Below are 19,569 nucleotides of genomic sequence, written 5' to 3' on the forward strand. Positions count from 1 at the left end.
AGAGTATGTGGTAGCTGGAGACACTGGACCACTGCACAATTGGGATGTGTGTGTCTGGCATGGTGGCAACCTGCCTTGGGAACTAGATGCGTAGGGAGATTGTTGCTCAGAAAGTAGCCATCGGCAGTGTAGGATAGGATGGGCAAAGCTGGCAAGAAGCTTTGCTGACTGAGACGAAGACATCCAACAGATGTCATGGGGCACTACGGTGCCAGATGTAGTTCGGGTTAAAAAAAAAACAACATTTTTTATAATGTTATAGCAACACAGCCCCAGTCCCTGACCCCGTCTGGGCTTACATGGGCTCCATCACTTGCATTTCTAGAACTGGCTGCAGAGAAGACACACTAACACTGCTGCTGGAAAACCTTGGCTTTAGCATTGTTCCTTCTGAGACTTCTTCTGGTTCTTTCTTCTTCTTCTTGCCAAAAAAGCTCTTAAAGGCTTTAAACTTAGATTTCTTCTTTCCTGGAATCGAGAAATGGACGTGAGGCCACGTGTGATGGAGGAAGTAAAAGGAGAAGAGAGACAGAGCTGTAGTGGCAAGAAGAGGCTGGTGACTCCAGGTGCCTTGCAGATTTCGCCTCTGGTACCCGTCACACTATCCACTTGTGTGTGATACCCTTAGAAACTCGGTATGCAAGTGTCTGAATTGCAGTGGGAAGTCGCAAAACAGGCCATAGCTTGGGGTCATAAGGCAGTCTCAGGTCAAGCTAAACTCATAAGATAACCACTTGTTTGTCAATTTTGGTGACTGAGAAAGCTCGTCTGCATCCTTGTAACTTTTTGTTTTTCTATTTTATGTTGTTTGAATTTATTGGAAGGAAGGCACGGGATGTCACTATACAGAGCAGCTGGTCTTTTAAAATCCTCATTCGCCTGCCTCAGACTTCCCAATGCTGATATTACAGACCTGGGCAACTCACCCCTCAGGTATGGCTTTTATTCTTTTAAATGCTTAAATGTAGGAAATTGCTGGGGGGAGGCAGGTTCTTATTCTGTAGCCCAGGGTTCCTGCCTGTGTGGGATTGTAAGCTTGCGCTTCCACACTGCATTTGGCCTTCTTTTTTAATCTTTTAATTTCTCAAATCTAAGAAATTTTAAGGATTAAAAATGAAACAAAACAAAACAAAACAAAAAAAAAACCCTGTAGCCCAAACTATCCAAACCTCTCTATCCTCCTGTCTCCACTCCCTTAGTGCTGTTAGTGTAGGCCTGTGCCACCACCCCGACCTGACTTTGTCCTTTAATGTTTTAATTTTGTAAATCCACTAAATTCTAAGGATTAAAAAAAAAACAGATCTCAAACTTTCAGTCCTCCTGCCTCCATACCACTACCTCTGCATTGTGTTTTAAACTTCTAATTTCTTAAATCTATAAAACTGTGGGGGTTTACAAAAATGGGGTATCACTGTGTGGTGGCAGCCTCACACTCTTGAGCCATCTGTCTCCAAAGCTAGGTTCTGGTATTACAGCCCATGCCACCACGCCAAGCCAAGCAGCAGTGCCTTCTCTTTTAATCTTCTAATTTTATTAGGCTATGAAATTAAGACTTTTTTAAAAGGTCTCAATATGTAGCCTAGGCTAGATTCATACACTTGACTCTCCTTCCCCCACAGCTCAAGTGCTGATATCACTGGGCCACCTACCAAGGCTTAACCTTGTCCTTTCATGCTAATTTCTTTAATCTAGGGAACTGTGTGTGTGTTTCTTTTCTAAAAAAAAAAAAAGCATCTCTATGTAGCTAGGCGTTTCTTAAACTCCATCTTCTGGCTTCTACACCTTCGGGACTAGTATTGTACACTTGTGCCACCATCCCAGGCTTGACCATCTCTAAATACTTTCAATGATTTAAGTTGATGACATTGTGGACATTAAAAGCAATAGGGTCTCACTCTGTAGCCTAGGCTGCCCTCAAATTTGGTATTCTCTTAACTCTACACCCAGAGTATATGTATAGCAAGCCTGTGATTCCCAGGCCTGACCTTATCTTTTACTTTTAATTTATTTTCTAAGAATTTCTGGTGGTTTAAAAAAAAACCTGAGTCTTACTCTATAGCCCAGGCTATCCTCAAACTTTTGATCTTTCTCCCACCATATCTGGTGTTTGGTATTGTAGGCCTGTGCTACCGCCCCAGGCTTGGCTATATTCTAGCACTGTAGGCCACCACTGCAGACTAGGCCTTCTCTTTTTAGCTTTTTTTTTTAAATAAGTCTTGGAAATTGTGGGGGTTTTTAAAAACTAAGGTCTCATACTGTAGCCCAGGTTAGCCTGGAACTCCCAGTTCTCTCTACATACCCTGATTGCTACTGGCATTGCTAGCCTATGCCACCACCCAGGTTAGATATTGTTATTTAAGTTTCTAGTTCTTAAAATCAAAGTTGTGAGGTCTTTTCTTTTAAAAAGTTTAAAAAAAAAAGACGGAGTCTCACTGTTTGGAATAGGCTAGCCTCAAACTCTTCATCTTCCTGCCTCCAACTCCAAGTGCTAGCTAGTATTCTAGGCCTTCATCACCAATCTTTTAATCTTCTAACTTCTTAAATCCATGAAACTGTGAAGTGTTTTGTTCAAAGATTTTGCTTTGTAGCCTAGGCTGGCCTCAAATTGTGGATCCACCTGTCTTCATACCAAGAGTATGGCATGCAAGTGGGTGCTACCACCCCAGATTTGACTTTCTTTTTTAATTTTTTTAAGGTCTTAAATCTAGGATATTATAGAGTTGAAAAGAAAACAGGGTTTCACTTCATAGATGAAGCTCCCACTATGCTCTGAGCACTGGGATTATAGGACTGAGTTAAATGTGTGCAATTCTAATTGCTAGAATCACATTTGCAGTTTGGGTCTAAAAAATATTTCCTTGCTAGCCCCTTGTAGGGAAATGCCCTCCCTGGTCTGCATTTTTTATCTTTTGGGTGTAGTGAAAACACTCCCACCATAGCCATTTTGAATCGGTCTCTAAAACCAACTTGAGCCAGTTTGAGCCTCTCTGAAACCAGTTTGAACCAGTCTGAGCTAGTCTGGGCCAGCGCCAACACACCATTCACAAATGGTCTGCCCTTGGAGAAGAGTTGGGCCAAGCAGGGAAGAATCTGCTACTTTTTAGACATTAGAGGCACTGCCATCTGCTTTCAAAATACAGAGCTTAGTGCCCCACTTGCTTCAAAATCCCAGAATGGGGGGCTGGGGATTTAGCTCAGTGGTAGAGCGCTTGCCTAGCAAGCGCAAGGTCCTGGGTTCGGTCCCCAGCTCCGAAAAATAGAAAAAAGAAAAAAAATCCCAGAATGGGAGACAGGAAAGCAAAGCTAGAGATTTCAGAGTTGCAAACCAGCTTCTTACAAACCAGCAAAGACAAGAGAGAAGCATCACAGCCAGTAGTTCCATTTGTAACAAAACGAGCAAACATGAAACAGCTGGGTGAACCTATTAAGAAATTGGTATCCAAAAACTGGTAAAGCTATGAAGCCACATTTGCCAAACGTACTCATGACGTGAACAGACAAAATCACACTGACACACTTTATCCTCCTAAATTAATAAGATGGTTTGTGTGTTAGCATTTCAATATGCACAGATTTCAAGTTTCATCTCGTTTTTCATTCTTTGAAGGGAAGTAACAGCTTGCTTCCCAGATTCAAAAATACTTTAAAGAATGCACATCACATCTCTTTCCACTAGGGGCACTAATGGATAAGAGACATTTCCATTGTACCATTGGGTGCTGTATGAGTATGGGGTTTGAATAGATTTGCTAGCAGAGATTTGGGGCAGCACAAAGAAATCAAACTGGCAAACATGGTGGGCCAGATGCTCACAGATCCTAAGCAGTGGCTTAGACAGTAACCAGTTGCTAAATACACACTTTTGAAAATCCCCAACCCCAATACACACTTTTGAAATCCTAATACAATCAAAGATGTTGGCCAGAGAGTGTCTCACCTCTCGAGTCTCTCATACTCTCTAGATGGTCGCCCCCCAGCTCCCACCCCCCAAGGCTGTTTATTTGCATTCATTCTCTTGACCCTCTGGGCTTCTCTCCTGTCCCCTCCCCCATATCTGATTCTGTTTCCCTTTCCCCTCCCCTCTCCTTCCCAAAGCCCTCCTTTCCTCTGCCTCCCATGATTATTTCATCGTCCCCCTACACCCCCTCCCGTCTAAGTGGGGTTGAAATCTCCTCACTTGGGCATTTCTGCTTGTTGTATCCTAGGTATTCTGGGGGTGATCTTAGCCAAAATGCCCAACATTGGGGAAAGGGAACTCGAAGAGTCCACCTCTAGTAGATAGACAGGGCCTCAAGAGGAAAGACAGGGTTACTAACCCACAGTCAAAATTCCTGAACCAGAATTGTTCCTGTCTAAAAGAACTGCAGGGACAAAAATGGAGGTCCAACTTGGGATCAATCTCATGGGGGGACACCAAGGCCTGGTACTACTATGCTATGATGTGCTTACAGTCAGTAGCCTGACATGTCTCTCCTCTGAGAGCCCCAACCAGCAGCTGACTGAGACAGAAGCAGATGCTTACACCAACCATTGGACTGAAGTCAGAGACCCCCCATGGTTGAATTAGGGGAAGGACTGAAGGAGTTGAAAGGATGAATGACCCCATAGGAAACCAGCAGACTCAACTAACCCAGATTCCAGGGAGCTCCCAGAGACTGAGCCACCAACCATGGGCTGATTGGAGGCCCTGGCACATATGTAGTAGAGGTCTGCCTGGTCTGGTCTCAGCGGGAGAAGACGTGCTTAATCCTCGAGAGCCTTGAGGCCCCAGGGAAGGGGAAGGCCTGGTGGTAGGGAGAGCACCCTCTCAGAGGCAAGGGGGAGGAGAAATGGGATGAGGAATTGTGGGAGAGAGGAGTGAGGGGGAGCAACAACTGGAATGTCAATAAATAAAATAATTTAAGAAAAAGATGGAGTTGGAGAGATGGCTCAGTGGTTAAGAACACTGACTGCTCTTCCAGAGGTCCTGGGTTCAATTCCATATCTGTAATGAGATCTGTTGCCCTCTTCTGCTGTGTCTAAAGAGAGCTACAGTGTATTTATAATAAATAAATCAATCTTTAAGGGGCTGGAGAGATAAATAAATAAATAAATCTTTAAGAGGCTGGAGAGATAGCTTAGTGGTTAAGAGCACTGACTGCTCTTCCAGAGGTCCTGAGTTCAAATCCCAGCAACTACATGGGGGCTCACAACCATCTATAATGAGATCTGATGCCCTCTTCTAGTGTGTCTGAAGACGGCGACAGTGTACTTATATAAATAAATAAATAAATAAATAAATAAATAAATAAATAAATAAATAAATCTTTAAGGGGCTGGAGAGATGGTTCATTGGTTAAAAGCACTGAATGCTCTTCCAGAGGTCCTGAGTTCAATTCCCAGCAACCTCATGGTGGTTCACAACCATCTGTAATGAGATCTGATGTCCTGTTCTGGTGTGTCTGAAGACGGCGACAGTGTACTTATATAAATAAATAAATAAATAAATAAATAAATAAATAAATAAATCTTTAAGGGGCTGGAGAGATGGTTCATTGGTTAAAAGCACTGACTGTTCTTCCAGAGGTCCTGAGTTCAATTCCCAGCAACCTCATGGTGGTTCACAACCATCTGTAATGAGATCTGATGCCCTCTTCTGGTGTGTCTGAAGACAGCTACAGTGTAGCCATATACATTAAATAAATCAATCTTTTTTTTAAAGTCTTGATGAAGGGTGGGGAGAGAGAAACATCTATTTCCTAGAATTTTCAAAAGATTACATTTTAGTTTTTTAGAACTAGCACTGACCAGAGAATAAAATGTCCATTTGGAGATGGAAGGGAGGAAAAGTTAGACATGTGTGTTTGTGTGTTTCCTAAGTAGCAAGGCAAAAGAACAAGGTTGTCGTTTTATAATATGCATTTTAAAGCTAGGTTCATCCCAGATAGAATGGATTGCCCATGTGCATGGTGCTATATGCCAGCAGTAGCAACACTTTCTTCACTGGATTTAGCTGGGATTTCTTCTAGAGGCTGTTTCATGGCACATGACACATTCATTATGGTCTTTGTTGTGTAGATGTTGAAAGTTGCTTGCTGTTTGGAAATTGGATTGAACATACAAATCAATGGCTTTGTTAGAGAAAGTCAGATAGCTGTCAGCATCCTGAGGTCAGCTATGTGCTCACTGGCCACAACAGCGACACCTTGTGGTGACATGAGTTATAGTTGTATAGGTGACATAATTGTTGCTAGGTATAAAGGTGAGTTTTTACTCCTATCTGCCTAATTACCTTTGTATTTTCAGTGGCTTCTGAAAACCAGCATTATATGGTTCATCTTCTGGAAATTTAAAAACAACCCTTACAAAAAGAAAACTTGAAAGGTTTTTTTTTTTTTATTAAGTTGAGTATTTCTTATATACATTTCGAGTGTTATTCCCTTTCCCGGTTTCCGGGCAAACATCCCCCTCCCCCCTCCCCTTCCTTATGGGTGTTCCCCTCCCCATCCTCCCCCCATTGCCGCCCTCCCCCCAACAGTCTAGTTCACTGGGGTTTCAGTCTTAGCAGGACCCAGGGCTTCCCCTTCCACTGGTGCTCTTACTAGGATATTCATTGCTACCTATGAGGTCAGAGTCCAGGGTCAGTCCATGTTTAGTCTTTAGGTAGTGGCTTAGTCCCTGGACTTGAAAGGTTTTTAAGGATATTTAAGAAATGGATATATTGGTGAATGAGTGGATGAACAAATGAATGAATGAGTGAGTGACGTGACTCCTCACCAAAGCAGACCTAATGATGTCATCAACTGACTGAGGTTGATGTCTACAGAAGAGGCAGCAGTGCAGAAGTCTTAATGAAGGACTGGAGAGATGGCTCAGTGGTTAAGAGCACTGACTGCTCTTCCAGAGGTCCTGAGTTCAAATCCCAGCAACCACATGGTGGCTCACAACCATCTGTAATGGGATCTGATGCCCTCTTCTGGTGTGTCTGAAGATAGCTACAGTGTAGCCATATACATTAAATAAATTATTTAATTTATTAAATAATTAAATAAATAAATCTGGAGTTCCTAATAACTCTCTTGAGACCCTGCTAACTAAAGATCAAAGGCCTTCAAGGCTCCTCGGGCAAGCTCAGTATCCCATACCTCACATATTCAGTGAACTCAGACCTACAGGAAGCCAGGAGGAGGTTCCACTCTCCACCTTTCTAAATAGACAGTCTCTTGAGTTATACATGACTGAAGAAAACTCAACAGGCAAATGAAAAAAAAACAAGCCGATTAACTGTTACAGCTGGTTTTCAATGACAACTATTACTGTGTCTCATAGTTCCTTTTCTGAATGTGCTTTTAGAAATGGCGATGGGCATGGATCATACTAAAATTAAGTTACATGCATATATTAAAAACTTCACAATGAAACCTATTATTTTGTATAATTAATATACACTACTAATAAAAAAGGAAAACAATCAGTTTTTGCAATTTATAATTTATCTCTCCATTTCTATCATTCCACTCAGGTTCAGCTATCTCTCACGGATAGATGAACAACTTAGCTAATGGATGCATATTTGGGGAAGGTTTGCAAATGAGAATTATTTTAATTTAATATTTTTATTTTTAATTAGCATACAAAGTATTAGGTTTCATTATGGTGGTTTCAAATGACGTTTTGCTCTTGATTCTCCTCCCATTTCATCTCGCCATTCAATTGTCCCCACCCCCTTCCACTCCCAGCAGCTTCCTCCATTCTTCAACACCTCTTCCCCACCCCCACCTCATGGTCACCTTCCTGCAGTCACACCTACATACGCATAAACATTACAAGCTAGGATGGGCATATGAAGCCTTTCATAATCTGACTTTAGATGCCTGTGGTGACCTCTTCTTTCTATCCCCTTTACTCCTCATCACAAATCCCTCCCTTGGTTGAATCTGTCTGCAATGAAACCTTAGTGGAATCCATGACACTGTGATTCATTTTTTGGTTATTTCTGAATAAACAGAAATACCTTAATGAATAGAAACTTCTACAAAGGTTTCAGACCTTTCAGCTCCTCCCCCTCTCATGCCCCACCCTCCTTCATCCCTCCATCCTAAGCCTAGCAGCCTCCATTTTGTTTTCATGTCATGTGATTTCTATTATGTGATTTTTCCCCTACCCCACACCACACCTCCCTTAAGACCTCTTCCCCTGCCCCCTTCCCTTTCTAATGGTCTTTTTTTATAAGACTGAGTTCTTTTGCTTGATGGCCGTACACAGTAAATCTGGTTCTCGTCATTAAGGTTTCATTGGGTGACTTACCTTCCTCTGTGACTTCCAAACCTTCCATACTGCTGGACACTTCACTTAATGACTCAGCCATGATAGCTCACTAAAAAAATCCAGAACAAAACAGGGAAGATGAGTCCTTTGATATATAGGATACAAAAAAAAATCATTACACCTTGCTACTTATCCTTTAAACTATTCAAGAAAAGACATACAAACGCAATTGCCTGCTAAGGGTAGGCGTCATCTCTTTAAAAAATACAGTAATAATAATAGGCAAGTACATGGATACACAGGGTATCTTGCTTAGGGCTGGTGGGGAGAGAGTGTTGCCGGGAGTGATGGATGAGGAATCACTGGGACACTTGTGGCCATCTTTGTGAACATGGCAGCCCTTCCCAACATTCACACTGAGGGACAGGAAAACAAAGAAAAGGGGGTATTTTGACACCCCTGCCCCTCAGTGCCCCTATGAGAAGCAATTCTGTTTGACCCCAGAGTTCAGTCTAAAAATTTTCTTAAATACATGCCTCATTTCCTTCAACTAAATGCCCCGCGTACATCGCCACCAGGAACTACGCAATCAGACAGGATGGGTGGAACATCTCTCCTCCTCACCACATCGGCATTCACAATAAAATGAAAAGAGCTCCCCTTCGCTGCAAATCCTCTCCTGTTACCTTCCCTAAGTCTTGTTCGCACAAAATCTAAGCATTTTTTTCTACTTACTCTTTCTGTGGCTTCACTCAGAATTCTCTTGTGCTCTTCCCAGGAGAGCTCCAAACCACCTGTCTCCGTCCCCACAGCAGAACTGCTCTGGCCAAAGCCAGCCGTCCCACAGCTCCTCTATGCCTCCAGTCCCCCCTTTTAAAAAGGTTTGTATCAGTTTCTGTTCAGAACGGCACACGCCCCAATTTTCCTCTTTTCTTATTGGCTAGTCCTTCTCAGGCTGTTCTAATAGGCCATTGTCGTAGCCCTGATTTTGAAACATAGCTTTTGGGCCTTTGTCCTTGGCCCTCTTCTTTATCAACAATAACGTCCTGGTCCAGCAAATGTTAGAGCAGCACAATTGTAAGCCACATGCCCAATTAAAAACGCTCTGGTAACAACAGTTTAAAGAGCAACCCTGAAAATGGGCAAAATACATTTTATAAGGTATTTCATTGAATTCAATTTAAACAAAATATTATTTCACCATGGAATCACTATGAAATATTATTGGCCTGTTTTACATTTTTCTTGCCACACCTAACTGTCACATCAGTCACACTTGCCCCTTGCTCTGCTTAAACTCATTCACCAACTTTCTGCTGCTTGAAAGTCAAATGCCTTTTTATACACTCTGGAACCCCCTTGCTCCTCTGTCTCCCAAAAGCGCCCTATACTCCCATTCCCACACCGTAGTCTCCTAGAATCACGAGCCATTCCCAAAACGTACTGTTACTTTGCTTTATCTGAACTGTACAGAGCCTGTCCATCATGCCTGGGATGCCATCTTTCTAAATGCTTATTCCCCTAAGTTCCCTCTTGTTCTTTGTGACTAGGACACCCATGCCTACTCCCATCATGCTCTTTACCATTTGCATATAGTCTCCTATAGCTGGCATTGCCCGGTGGACTGAGACAACCTTTTGCTTATCTGAATAGCAGTATTATCTAGTAGCACCAAGCACATAAAAAGTGTTCACTCCGTGTGTTTGGTAAGGACCGATGCAAGAGAACAATGTGCTGGAGGGCAAAGACTGAATCAATTCAGAATGTGGTCCTCTTGTTCCAACGAATGGGAACAATTTGAGACACATTTCAAGTAAAGAACTTCTTTGCAGGAAGTTCTATGGAAGAAATGGCAAGACAAGCAAGGAAAGAGATAACACATTTTTATAGAGATGCCTTCATGTAAAGTGTGTGTGTGCGCGTGCACACACACACACACACACACACACACACACACACACACACATGAATGAGAATGAAAAATGCACATTTTCTTCCCCGGGCCAACCCAGGCCTACCCTCCCTTTCTTCCTGTCTCACTGAAAGGTTGTGAATGCTTTGAAGGTAAAACAAAGAGAAAAGGCCTATCTTTCAGGCTTGATGAAGTTGTTTAAACACCATGGCCTTATTGAGGTTCAAGGATTCGGAAAACTTTGCTTGCCGGCTCTACTTCCTTTCCAGAACAGAGAATGTTATTGTGATGCAGTTAGCCTGATACTCTCAAAACCATTTAATTGCCTCCCGGAGGGTTGGGGAGGGGGGAGCACTCCAAATGGTTGTTCAGTGCCAAAGAGTCAACACTGAAAAGAGTACATGAAGTCAACAGATGGTATTTACGAATATAAGTCCATACACACACATACATGCATGCCGTAGCAATTAGTGAAAAAGGAAGCCATGAATTTGAAGGAGAGTAAGGAATGGTATAAGGGAGGGTTTGGAGAAAGGAGAGGGAGAAATATAGTCATTAAATTAAAATCTCAAACATTAAAAAATAGCCATTTGGTAGGATAAATGCTTTTCATGGGGTCTCCAGTAGACAGAATTCTTAAATAGATCCCAGGCTTTTTACTCCCTACCTATCCGCTCCCCTTGGATGCGGGTGCACCTAACCTAACTATATGAGTCCTGTAAATGAGGATATGGATGACAGCTATGGAAGTCAGAGAGTTGCGGCTGTCACGGATGCTTTGCTATTGACCTTGACAGAACCAACTGTCATGCTGTGAAGTCCTGAGTGGCAGAGAAACGGCAGTGGTTCATAGCTGAGAGCAACCTTCAGTTAACAAGCTATCAAGAAATCAGAGACCATACAGGTAGTCATGGTGGTGCATGTCGGTAATCCCTGCACTCAGAAGACTGAGGTAAGAGCATGGCTTGAGCTCAGAAACTTGGGTTAGCCTCGGTGTAAGAGTTTGGATATTAAGTGTTCCCTCAAAGGCATTGTTGAAGACCAACTCACTTACTAGTGCAGAGAATAATTAAGAGGTGACTCACCGGGCATAGTGGTACACTCATTTAATCCCAGCACTTGGGAGACATAGTCAGGATCCTGCCTGTTCATAGAGTGAGTTCCAGGATTACTTTGAGAGGGTAGGTAGATAGGTAGATATAGATAGATAGATAGATAGATAGATAGATAGATAGATAGATAGATAGATAGATAGATGACTGGAAACTGAGGAGTTTGGCCTAATAAATGTATTCAACACCCAAAAGAGTTTTAATTTGATAGTATTAATGATAGGTGATTGAAACTTGGAGACAAAATCTGAATGAGGGTGTTACTGGGAGCAGTGTCAAGAGCAGTATGCCCAAATTCCCCACTAGTCTTCTCCTCCATTTCATGCCTTAGGTGTTTGCTTGTTTGTTTGCTTGTCATGGCTATTAATGTTATTAGAGTTCCTAATAGTCAATAATACATGAGTTGAGAGAAGTGAACCTCTCAAAAAATAGGGTGGGAAAGAGAATTGGGTAGGTGTGGGCTCTGAATTTCCATTAGCTACTTGGACTCAGTTCTTCCCTGCCCTTACAATTCCGGAGACACCAGAGAGCAGAGCCAGCAAGCGGGACTAGGGAGAGGAGGGAGGCATTGGAAGCCAGCCATTCTCCGGAACTTGGATACAGAGGCAATAAATAAGAATGAAAAAACAGGCAGAAACCTGGTCCCGTGCTGGATCATCTGTACCCTTTGTGAAACAATTTGAAACTTTTTAGTTTCACCTTGAGAAGCTTCAGCCCACAGTGTGCCGGTTGGAAGACACAATCTGCGAATCACCTCGTGATCTCAACAAATAGCCTTTGTTCTCTCAGTTCTGTCTGGTGGGAAATAAGAATGGTGTCCGAATAATCTTCATCTTAAAGCAGGGGGGATTGGCCTAAGGAGAGAAGATTTTGCTATCCCCAGTGAGTGCATGCCCAATAAAAGAAAAAAATGCCTCCCAGGGGATTCCTGAACCTTCCTCATTGGGGTCATACTTGTAAGTCAGTTAGTTGGGCCTTTAATTTTCTTAGATCTTAAATCCATAAGCATTCCTTCAACTGTGAAAAGGGGCAGCTGCTACCTCACATAATGAGCAGGGTGATTTGAAGTCACTCTGGATCCAAATGTCTTCCTTTACTGTACTCGGGGCACAGCCTTCTGCCTTCTTTGGCCTTAAATAGCTACTGGTAGACCTGTTCCCTTGAACCATACATCTAGTCAGAATGTTCGTTGTCATGGCCTCCTCCCTTCAGCACACCCAGACTCTGTTTCAATGCATACTATGTGCTTGGGTCTGTTTTAGATACTATGGAGGCAATAGCAAAAGAAATACAGAATGTTTGCTGTTTTTTGGACACTGAGCACATGCTGACACTGAAATGGTTTGCTCAAAGCCCTTCTCACTGAATCCTCAGACCTTTCCTGCTAGGTAGGTGCTATTTATTCTCACCCCCTCCTTCATATGGATATGGAAGCATGCTCACATGGTAAGTCTATGGTGCATGCAAGTTATGAAGTTAGAAGTAGAACCTAGAACTTCAGAATGCTAAATAAAATGTTCTGTTCCCTGATGACAGGAAAAAAAAAAGAGGAGAGGAGAGGAGAAAGACAGAGACAGAGACAGAGAGACAGAGACAGACAGAGAGACAGAGACAGGCAGAGAGACAGAGACAGGCAGAGAGACAGAGACAGACAGAGAGACAGAGACAGACAGAGAGACAGAGACAGACAGAGAGACAGAGGGAGAATAAGCACATGAGAGCCCATGCCTGTGATCCCAAGAAGAAGGAGGTAGAGGCAGAGGCTTGTAAATTCAAGACTACATAGGAGATTTCAGAATACCCTTGCCTTTAGAATGATAATGTCTTCAAGAAACCCTGCCCTAATTTGTTCTCTGTTGCTGTGGTAAACACTGTGGCCAAAAGCAAGTTGGAGAGGAAAGGGTTTATTTCAGCTTACAGTTCCCAGGTCAGACTCTATGACTGAGGAAAGTCAGGGCAGGTGTTTTTAACTTAGAGTACTTTTGTAGGCCAGTATGTAGAAAGGGACCAGTAGAGGTGAGGAGGAGATGCTTTAAGGGGGAAATAGCAATAAAACATATGTGATATGAGGGTAAAGTCAGGGAATAATGTGGGTAGAAAGGGTTAAGTGAGGGGGTGATTGAGGAGACAAGGGGCTGGGGATTAAACAAAGTGAAATTTGTATGAAAAAGCTACACAGAAACGTTCTGGTAAGGTAATTTTAAAAATACAACTTTTAAAAGGGGGTGTGTGTCAAATATCCAATAAAAAGGAAAAAAAGAATAGAAAATAATAATGATGATAATAATAAATAAATAAATAAATAATAATAAAGAGATGTGTCTTGCGTAGGTAGATAATACTGCTCCCAGAAGCCATATTGTTTAGTAAAGATCCCAATGCCAAATATGGGATACCTTCTTATGAATGCAGGTACGGGAGGCACTAACAGTTCCCAAAGCAATGCAAACTATTGCCATTGTTCTTGGCTTCCTGCTAGAACTAGATAATAAGATTTTATTGCTGAAGACATTCATACTTATGTTTTTGGAGCTTACAATATCAACCAGTCAGGGAAGATACTCCCCTACCCTGGCTCAATAGTGACATTAATGTTTTCAGGATAACCAACCACCTTTTGATTGGATGAATCTAAGACTCATTCCACAGGAAGAATTCAGACATGGTTCTATAAAGCTGACCCAAAGCTCATGGCTGGGGATGTCATAAGTCCTAGAAGGACATCTACTATTATTGTTTAGATGTTGGACATGGTGTCAACAGGATCACAATATATTGCGTGATCACATTTTTCAGTTAAAAAGATTTTAAAAAAAAAAGAAAGAAAGAAAAGAAAAAATATAACCGGGTGGTGATGGCACTCAGGAGTGGGGTGGGGTGGCACAGACAGGCGAATCTCTGAGTTCGAGGCCAGTCTGGTCTACAAGGCAAGTTCCAGAATAGCCAGGGCTACACAGAGAAAAACATATGGGAGGTGGGGAGAGGAGGAAAGAAAGAAAAGAAAGAAAAATATAAATGGTCAATAAATGCTTGAAAAGATGCTCAACATTTTTTCACCATCAGGGAAATGAAAATTAAAATTACTCTGAGACTCCCCCTCATCAAAGTCAGAATCGCTAGCAGTCAGAATAACAGGGGGGAAATGCTAGTAGGACTGTGAGGGGAAAAAAACCCTTCTTCAGTACTGGTGGAGGTATACACCAGTTTAGCCAGTATAGAAATAAACATGGAGGTTTCTCAAAAAACTAATTCTAAAAATCATGTATGACCCACCTGTACTTGGACATACACTCACAGGATTCAATCTCCTCCAATACAGATACCTACTCATTCATGATTATTGCAGCTATTTTCACAATAATCGGCATTGATGTTCACCAAAAATGCAATACATATAAACAATTGAATTTTACCCCATTACAAAGAAAAAAATTGAAAGAAATAGATAGATAGATAGATAGATAGATAGATAGATAGATAGATAGATAGATAGATAGATATCAATACGATCATATTAAGTGAGCTATCCCCGAATCAGAAAGATACAGGGTTGGGGATTTAGCTCAGTGGTAGAGCGTTTGCCTAGCAAGCGCAAGGCCCTGGGCTCGGTCCCCAGCTCCGAAAAAAAAAAAAAAAAAAAAAGAAAAAAGAAAAGAAAGATACATACCGCACGTTCTGTCACATGCAGGATGTGACTTTTAATCTTTAGATATGTGTGTTTGTCTGGGAGTGAATGTGTTTCAAGATCTTGTGAGCTACAAAAGGTCCCATGACAAGTCCCAAGCTTTGGAAAAGGAGTGTAGGAAGATAATAAGATATGAAAATGAAAGGAGGAACTGTAGGAGCCAGAAGGATGTGAGCCAAAACTGGGGGAATGGGGAGAAGGAAGGACACTCAACTAAAGAAAGCATTTATAAAAATGCCTGCAGGACGCACCAGTGGGAGGGGAAGCCCTTGGTCCTGCCAAGACTGAACCCCCAGTGAACGTGATTGTTGGGGGGAGGGCGGTAATGGGGGGAGGTTGGAGAGGGGAAGCCCATATAGAAGGTCCGGGAGGGGGAGGGGTTAGGGGGATGTTGACTCGGAAACTGGTAAAGGGAATAACATTCGAAATGTAAATAAGAAATACTCAAGTTAATAAAGATGGAGAAAAAAAGAAAACATAAAAAATAAAACAAAATAAATGCCTTAAAAACTGGTTACTCTGTACACTAATTAAAAGAAAATGAGGTGGGAGGTAGGAGGTGGGCCATTAATCCCAGAACTTGGAAGGCAGAGGCAGGTAGATCTTGTGAGTTCGAGGGCCAGCCTGGTCTACAGAGTGAGCTCCAAGACAGCCAGGGCTACACAGAGAAACTCTGTCTCAAAAAAAAAAAAAGAAAGAAAGAAAGAAAGAAAGAAAGAAAGAAAGAAAGAAAGAAAGAAAGAAAAGAAAAGAAAACCCAAATTAAAAAAAGGGGGCTGGAGAGATGGCTCAGTGGTTAAGAGCACTAACTGCTCTTCCAGAGGTCCTGAGTTCAAATCCCAGCAACCACATGGTGGCTCACAACCATCTGTAATGAGGTCTGATGTCCTCTTCTGCTGTGTCTGAAGACAGCTACAGTGTACTCATATATAATAAATAAATAAATCTTTTAAAAAAGAACACACACTGATTTTAAAAAAAAGGTGTGTACCATTATTTAAAAAAATTAAATGTACAAAAATAATATGAACCATGAGGCAAATTACTTACGGTAAAAATAGAAATGATAATTGGATGAAATAACAAAAGAAGGAGAAAAAAGAATGTAGCTTAAGGGGTTGGGGATTTAGCTCAGTGGTAGAGCACTTGCCTAGCAAGCACAAGGCCCTGGGTTCGGTCCCCAGCTCCGAAAAAAAGAAAAGAGAGAGAGAGAGAGAGAGAGAGAGAGAGAGAGAGAGAGAGAGAGAAAAGAATGTAGCTTAAATGAAAAAAGAAACAAGCAGATAACAGATAAAGGATTTTAGGTAGAGAGAAGAAGAGATACAAAACTCTTCTTTCACAATAAAGGAAAATGTCTAAGCCATGTTATTTAAGTATAAAAGAGGAATAAAAACCACAAATTACTTTTTTAAAAGATAAAATCAATAAGCATATAGGAAAATGAAAAACACAAAGGGGAAAAGATGAAACTAAGAATAAAGTCCCAAAGCACAAAAACAAGATATTAACACAGTTTCATTCTGAGTTCTCTAACAGTGGCGCCTACAGGGACCTGGTTGAAGGTAGTGATTCTTTTCATCCAGTTCAAGCTGATGCTGAAGCCAAAGTTGTTGAGGACCAGTTGATCAGTAGTGTTGTGATCATTGGAGAGGTTGCCGTGGATGAACATGGTCAGCATCTTATCCTCTGTTCTCACCCTCTTCAGAGGGACACACACGCGCACACACACAGACACACACACACACAGACACAAACATGCATGCACACAGACCCACACACAGACACACACACACAGAGACACACACGCACACACACGTACACACAGACACACACATAGACACGCACGCACACACACACAGACACACACACACACGCACACACACGCACACACACGCACACACACGCACGCACACACAGACACACACACACACAGACACACACGCACACACAGACACACACACACTTTTCATACCTGTGAGTAACTAATTTCCAAGTCAAGGGCTATCTCTCAAGTGTGTTAGTTGAGGGAAGTAGGTGGAGGCTGAGATCTGTAACTACAGGACCCATCCTGATACTTTCTGGTCCTGTTCAGTATTAAACACGTTACAGAGTGAGGAGGTTTGAGGAGTGACCACTGGACCTGAACCTTAGAATTTTCCATCTTGTAAGAAGTAAATTGCCTGTAGAAAGGGTGTCCTAGACTTTGCATGGCTTGCAGGCCTCTGGTTTGGTACTATCAATTTCCACAGTTACCCTGGTTTTTGTTTTCGTTTTGTTTTGTTCGAGTTTTTTTTTTTTTTTTTTTTTTTTTTTTTTTTTTTTTTTTTTTTTTTTTTGCCGCTGTGCTGGAACAGTTCACTGAACGCTGGTTGGTTGGGGTCTACCAATCTCCAAAGCAGCTAAGAAGATAGGACCAACTCCTGTGGAGATCTTCATCACAGGAGACTCTCTATATCCAGTCTCATCCCCACCAAATCCACCAACTGCCAAGAAATCTAGAAAGGAGCAGTGGTGGGAGGGCTCACTGGTTATACACATGCAGTGTTCTTGAAGAGAACCTGAAATCAATTTCCATCACCTACATTGTGTGGCTCACAACCACCTGTAATACTAGCTCCAAGGGAACCTTAGCCTTTGGCTTCCTCAGTCACGAGCCATGGCATATACATACTCACACATAGACCCACCCACAGGCGCATAATTAAAAGATATTAAAACAAATCTTTAAAAAGGTAGTTCTCCAAGGCACAGAAAAGCTAGCTACACAGACAGGTGTTTTCATCCCTGGATGAGGCAGAAAACTAGAAGGTACATTGTCTGCATGTGTCATACAAGGGCCCAGAGGTCAAAAATAAGGGCAAGGGGGGTTGGGGATTTAGCTCAGTGGTAGAGCACTTGCCTACCAAGCGCAAGGCCCTGGGTTCGGTCCCCAGCTCTGAAAAAAAGAAAAGAAAAAAAGAAAGAAAAAAAAATAAGGGCAAGGATCGTGGGTATGCCAGAGAAGTATGTCCTCCCTATTCCACAAAGCTGAGTTTATCAGGAAACACAGAAGCAATACCAAGACCCTGAGACTTGGGATGAATGTGGTTAAAGAAGTGAAGGTGAAAGCTGAAAGGAACAACACAAAGAATGCCGGGATAGGAAGCCTCCCTGGCCACAAGAAGGCTTCCCAGGCGTGTTTCACACCCTACAGGCTGCACGTGACTGAAGAAAGCTATGAATGCAGCCAAACACAACATCATAAACTTATTTACATTGCTATGAGAGAGCTTGACAATTTTAAAAACTCTGTTGCAGTTCGTGGGCATCAACTTAGTGGAAAACAACATTATGCCGCCATGCTAAAAGGTCAGACAGGCAGAGCTCTGGGGCTCACTGGGCTGGTGAATCTACTTGGCCAGCTCCAGGGCAAGGAAAGACCCTGTTCTCACAAAACAAGGTAGAGAGCACCTGAGAAACAACAACCAAGGTTGCTCTCCAACCAACATGTACGCAGAAGGAGACAGCAGAGCAATAGGTTGGGAAATGGAGTGCATGCCCTGAGGCCCCACGGCTGCTTGGGACAACAGTAGAAAAGGGTCTTATTTGATTACATGGCCTAGAACTGAATCAGGATAGAAGGCAACTTGTTAGAAAAGAGACAACGACCCAGACCCCTACTCTTGGTGACACATCTGCAATCCCAGCACTCTAAAGAGGCAAGAGGAGATGCAAGTTCGAAGCCAGTGTGAGCTGCATCCTGAAATCTTGACTCAAAGAAAACCAGGCACAGTGACTAGTGTCTTTAATCCCAGAATTCAGGAGGCAAAGGCATGTGGATCTTTATGTTAGCCTGATCTATATATAGCCTTTTGGGGGCTACACAGTAAGATACTGTATAAACACACACACACACACACACACACACACACACACACACACACACACACACACGGAAGGAAAAGGGGCATGAAGGGAAAGAGGGAGAAAGGAAGGGGAAAAAACAAAGCCGAGGACAGGATGGAGTTTCCTCTGCCAAAACCAGCCAGTCCAAGGGAATATGTCCCAAAAGTTTGCCACTCCTCCCCATTCACGGCACACCACTGCTAAGTCAAAAAAAAAAAAAAACAGCATGACTGATAAGAACTCTTTTATAAAAGAACTTTATAAGAACTCCTTGGTGCTTGTGAAACTCTTTCCATGAAGGAATACTACCACAAGGAAGCGTGGTAGTGAGTAGTGTAGCAGGAGAGCTGAAACCTGTTGGGTATCTTAGGCACAAGAATCCCTGGTCGTCAGGGACTGGGTAATGAAAAGGCCACACTGGGAGCAGGGTCTCCTGTGTCCTCACAGTGCCCAGAAAGAACACATAGATGCTCGTGGAAGGGCCTAGGCTTGCCCCACTGAGTTCACTGAGAACCACAGAAGCCCAGGAAGAATAAACGCAATCACACGCAAAGAGTAGCACATTCTTGTATGGAGGATGAGCTCCACAGAGTTTTCCAAACTATGACTGCAGAGAAGAGTGATTGAGGACGCGACTTAAGAAGAAGACTGGAAACCAACAGCAAACATCGTAACCCCCAAGGAAATGGGGGACAAGATGAGAGAGATAAAGGAAAGGTCATTTCTTA

At 42.5% G+C, this 19,569-nt stretch overlaps 1 protein-coding gene across 1 annotated transcript in view; it reads right to left on the minus strand.

The window, feature by feature from the left end:
• Nucleotides 1-9,143, minus strand: part of Kiaa1210 (KIAA1210 homolog) — a 50,544-nt gene extending 41,401 nt beyond the window's left edge. The window contains exons 1-3 of the mRNA XM_063280563.1: nt 8,983-9,143; nt 8,287-8,356; nt 300-468 (exon numbers count right to left, since the gene is read on the minus strand). Coding sequence (XP_063136633.1) covers nt 300-468; nt 8,287-8,347 — 230 coding nt within the window. The 5' untranslated portion in view covers nt 8,348-8,356; nt 8,983-9,143. The remainder of the gene's footprint in view (nt 1-299; nt 469-8,286; nt 8,357-8,982) is intronic.
• Between the last annotated feature and the right edge of the window lie 10,426 nt (nt 9,144-19,569).

Source organism: Rattus norvegicus, chromosome X (genome assembly GCF_036323735.1).
Source record: "Rattus norvegicus strain BN/NHsdMcwi chromosome X, GRCr8, whole genome shotgun sequence".
Lineage (NCBI taxonomy): Eukaryota > Metazoa > Chordata > Mammalia > Rodentia > Muridae > Rattus > Rattus norvegicus.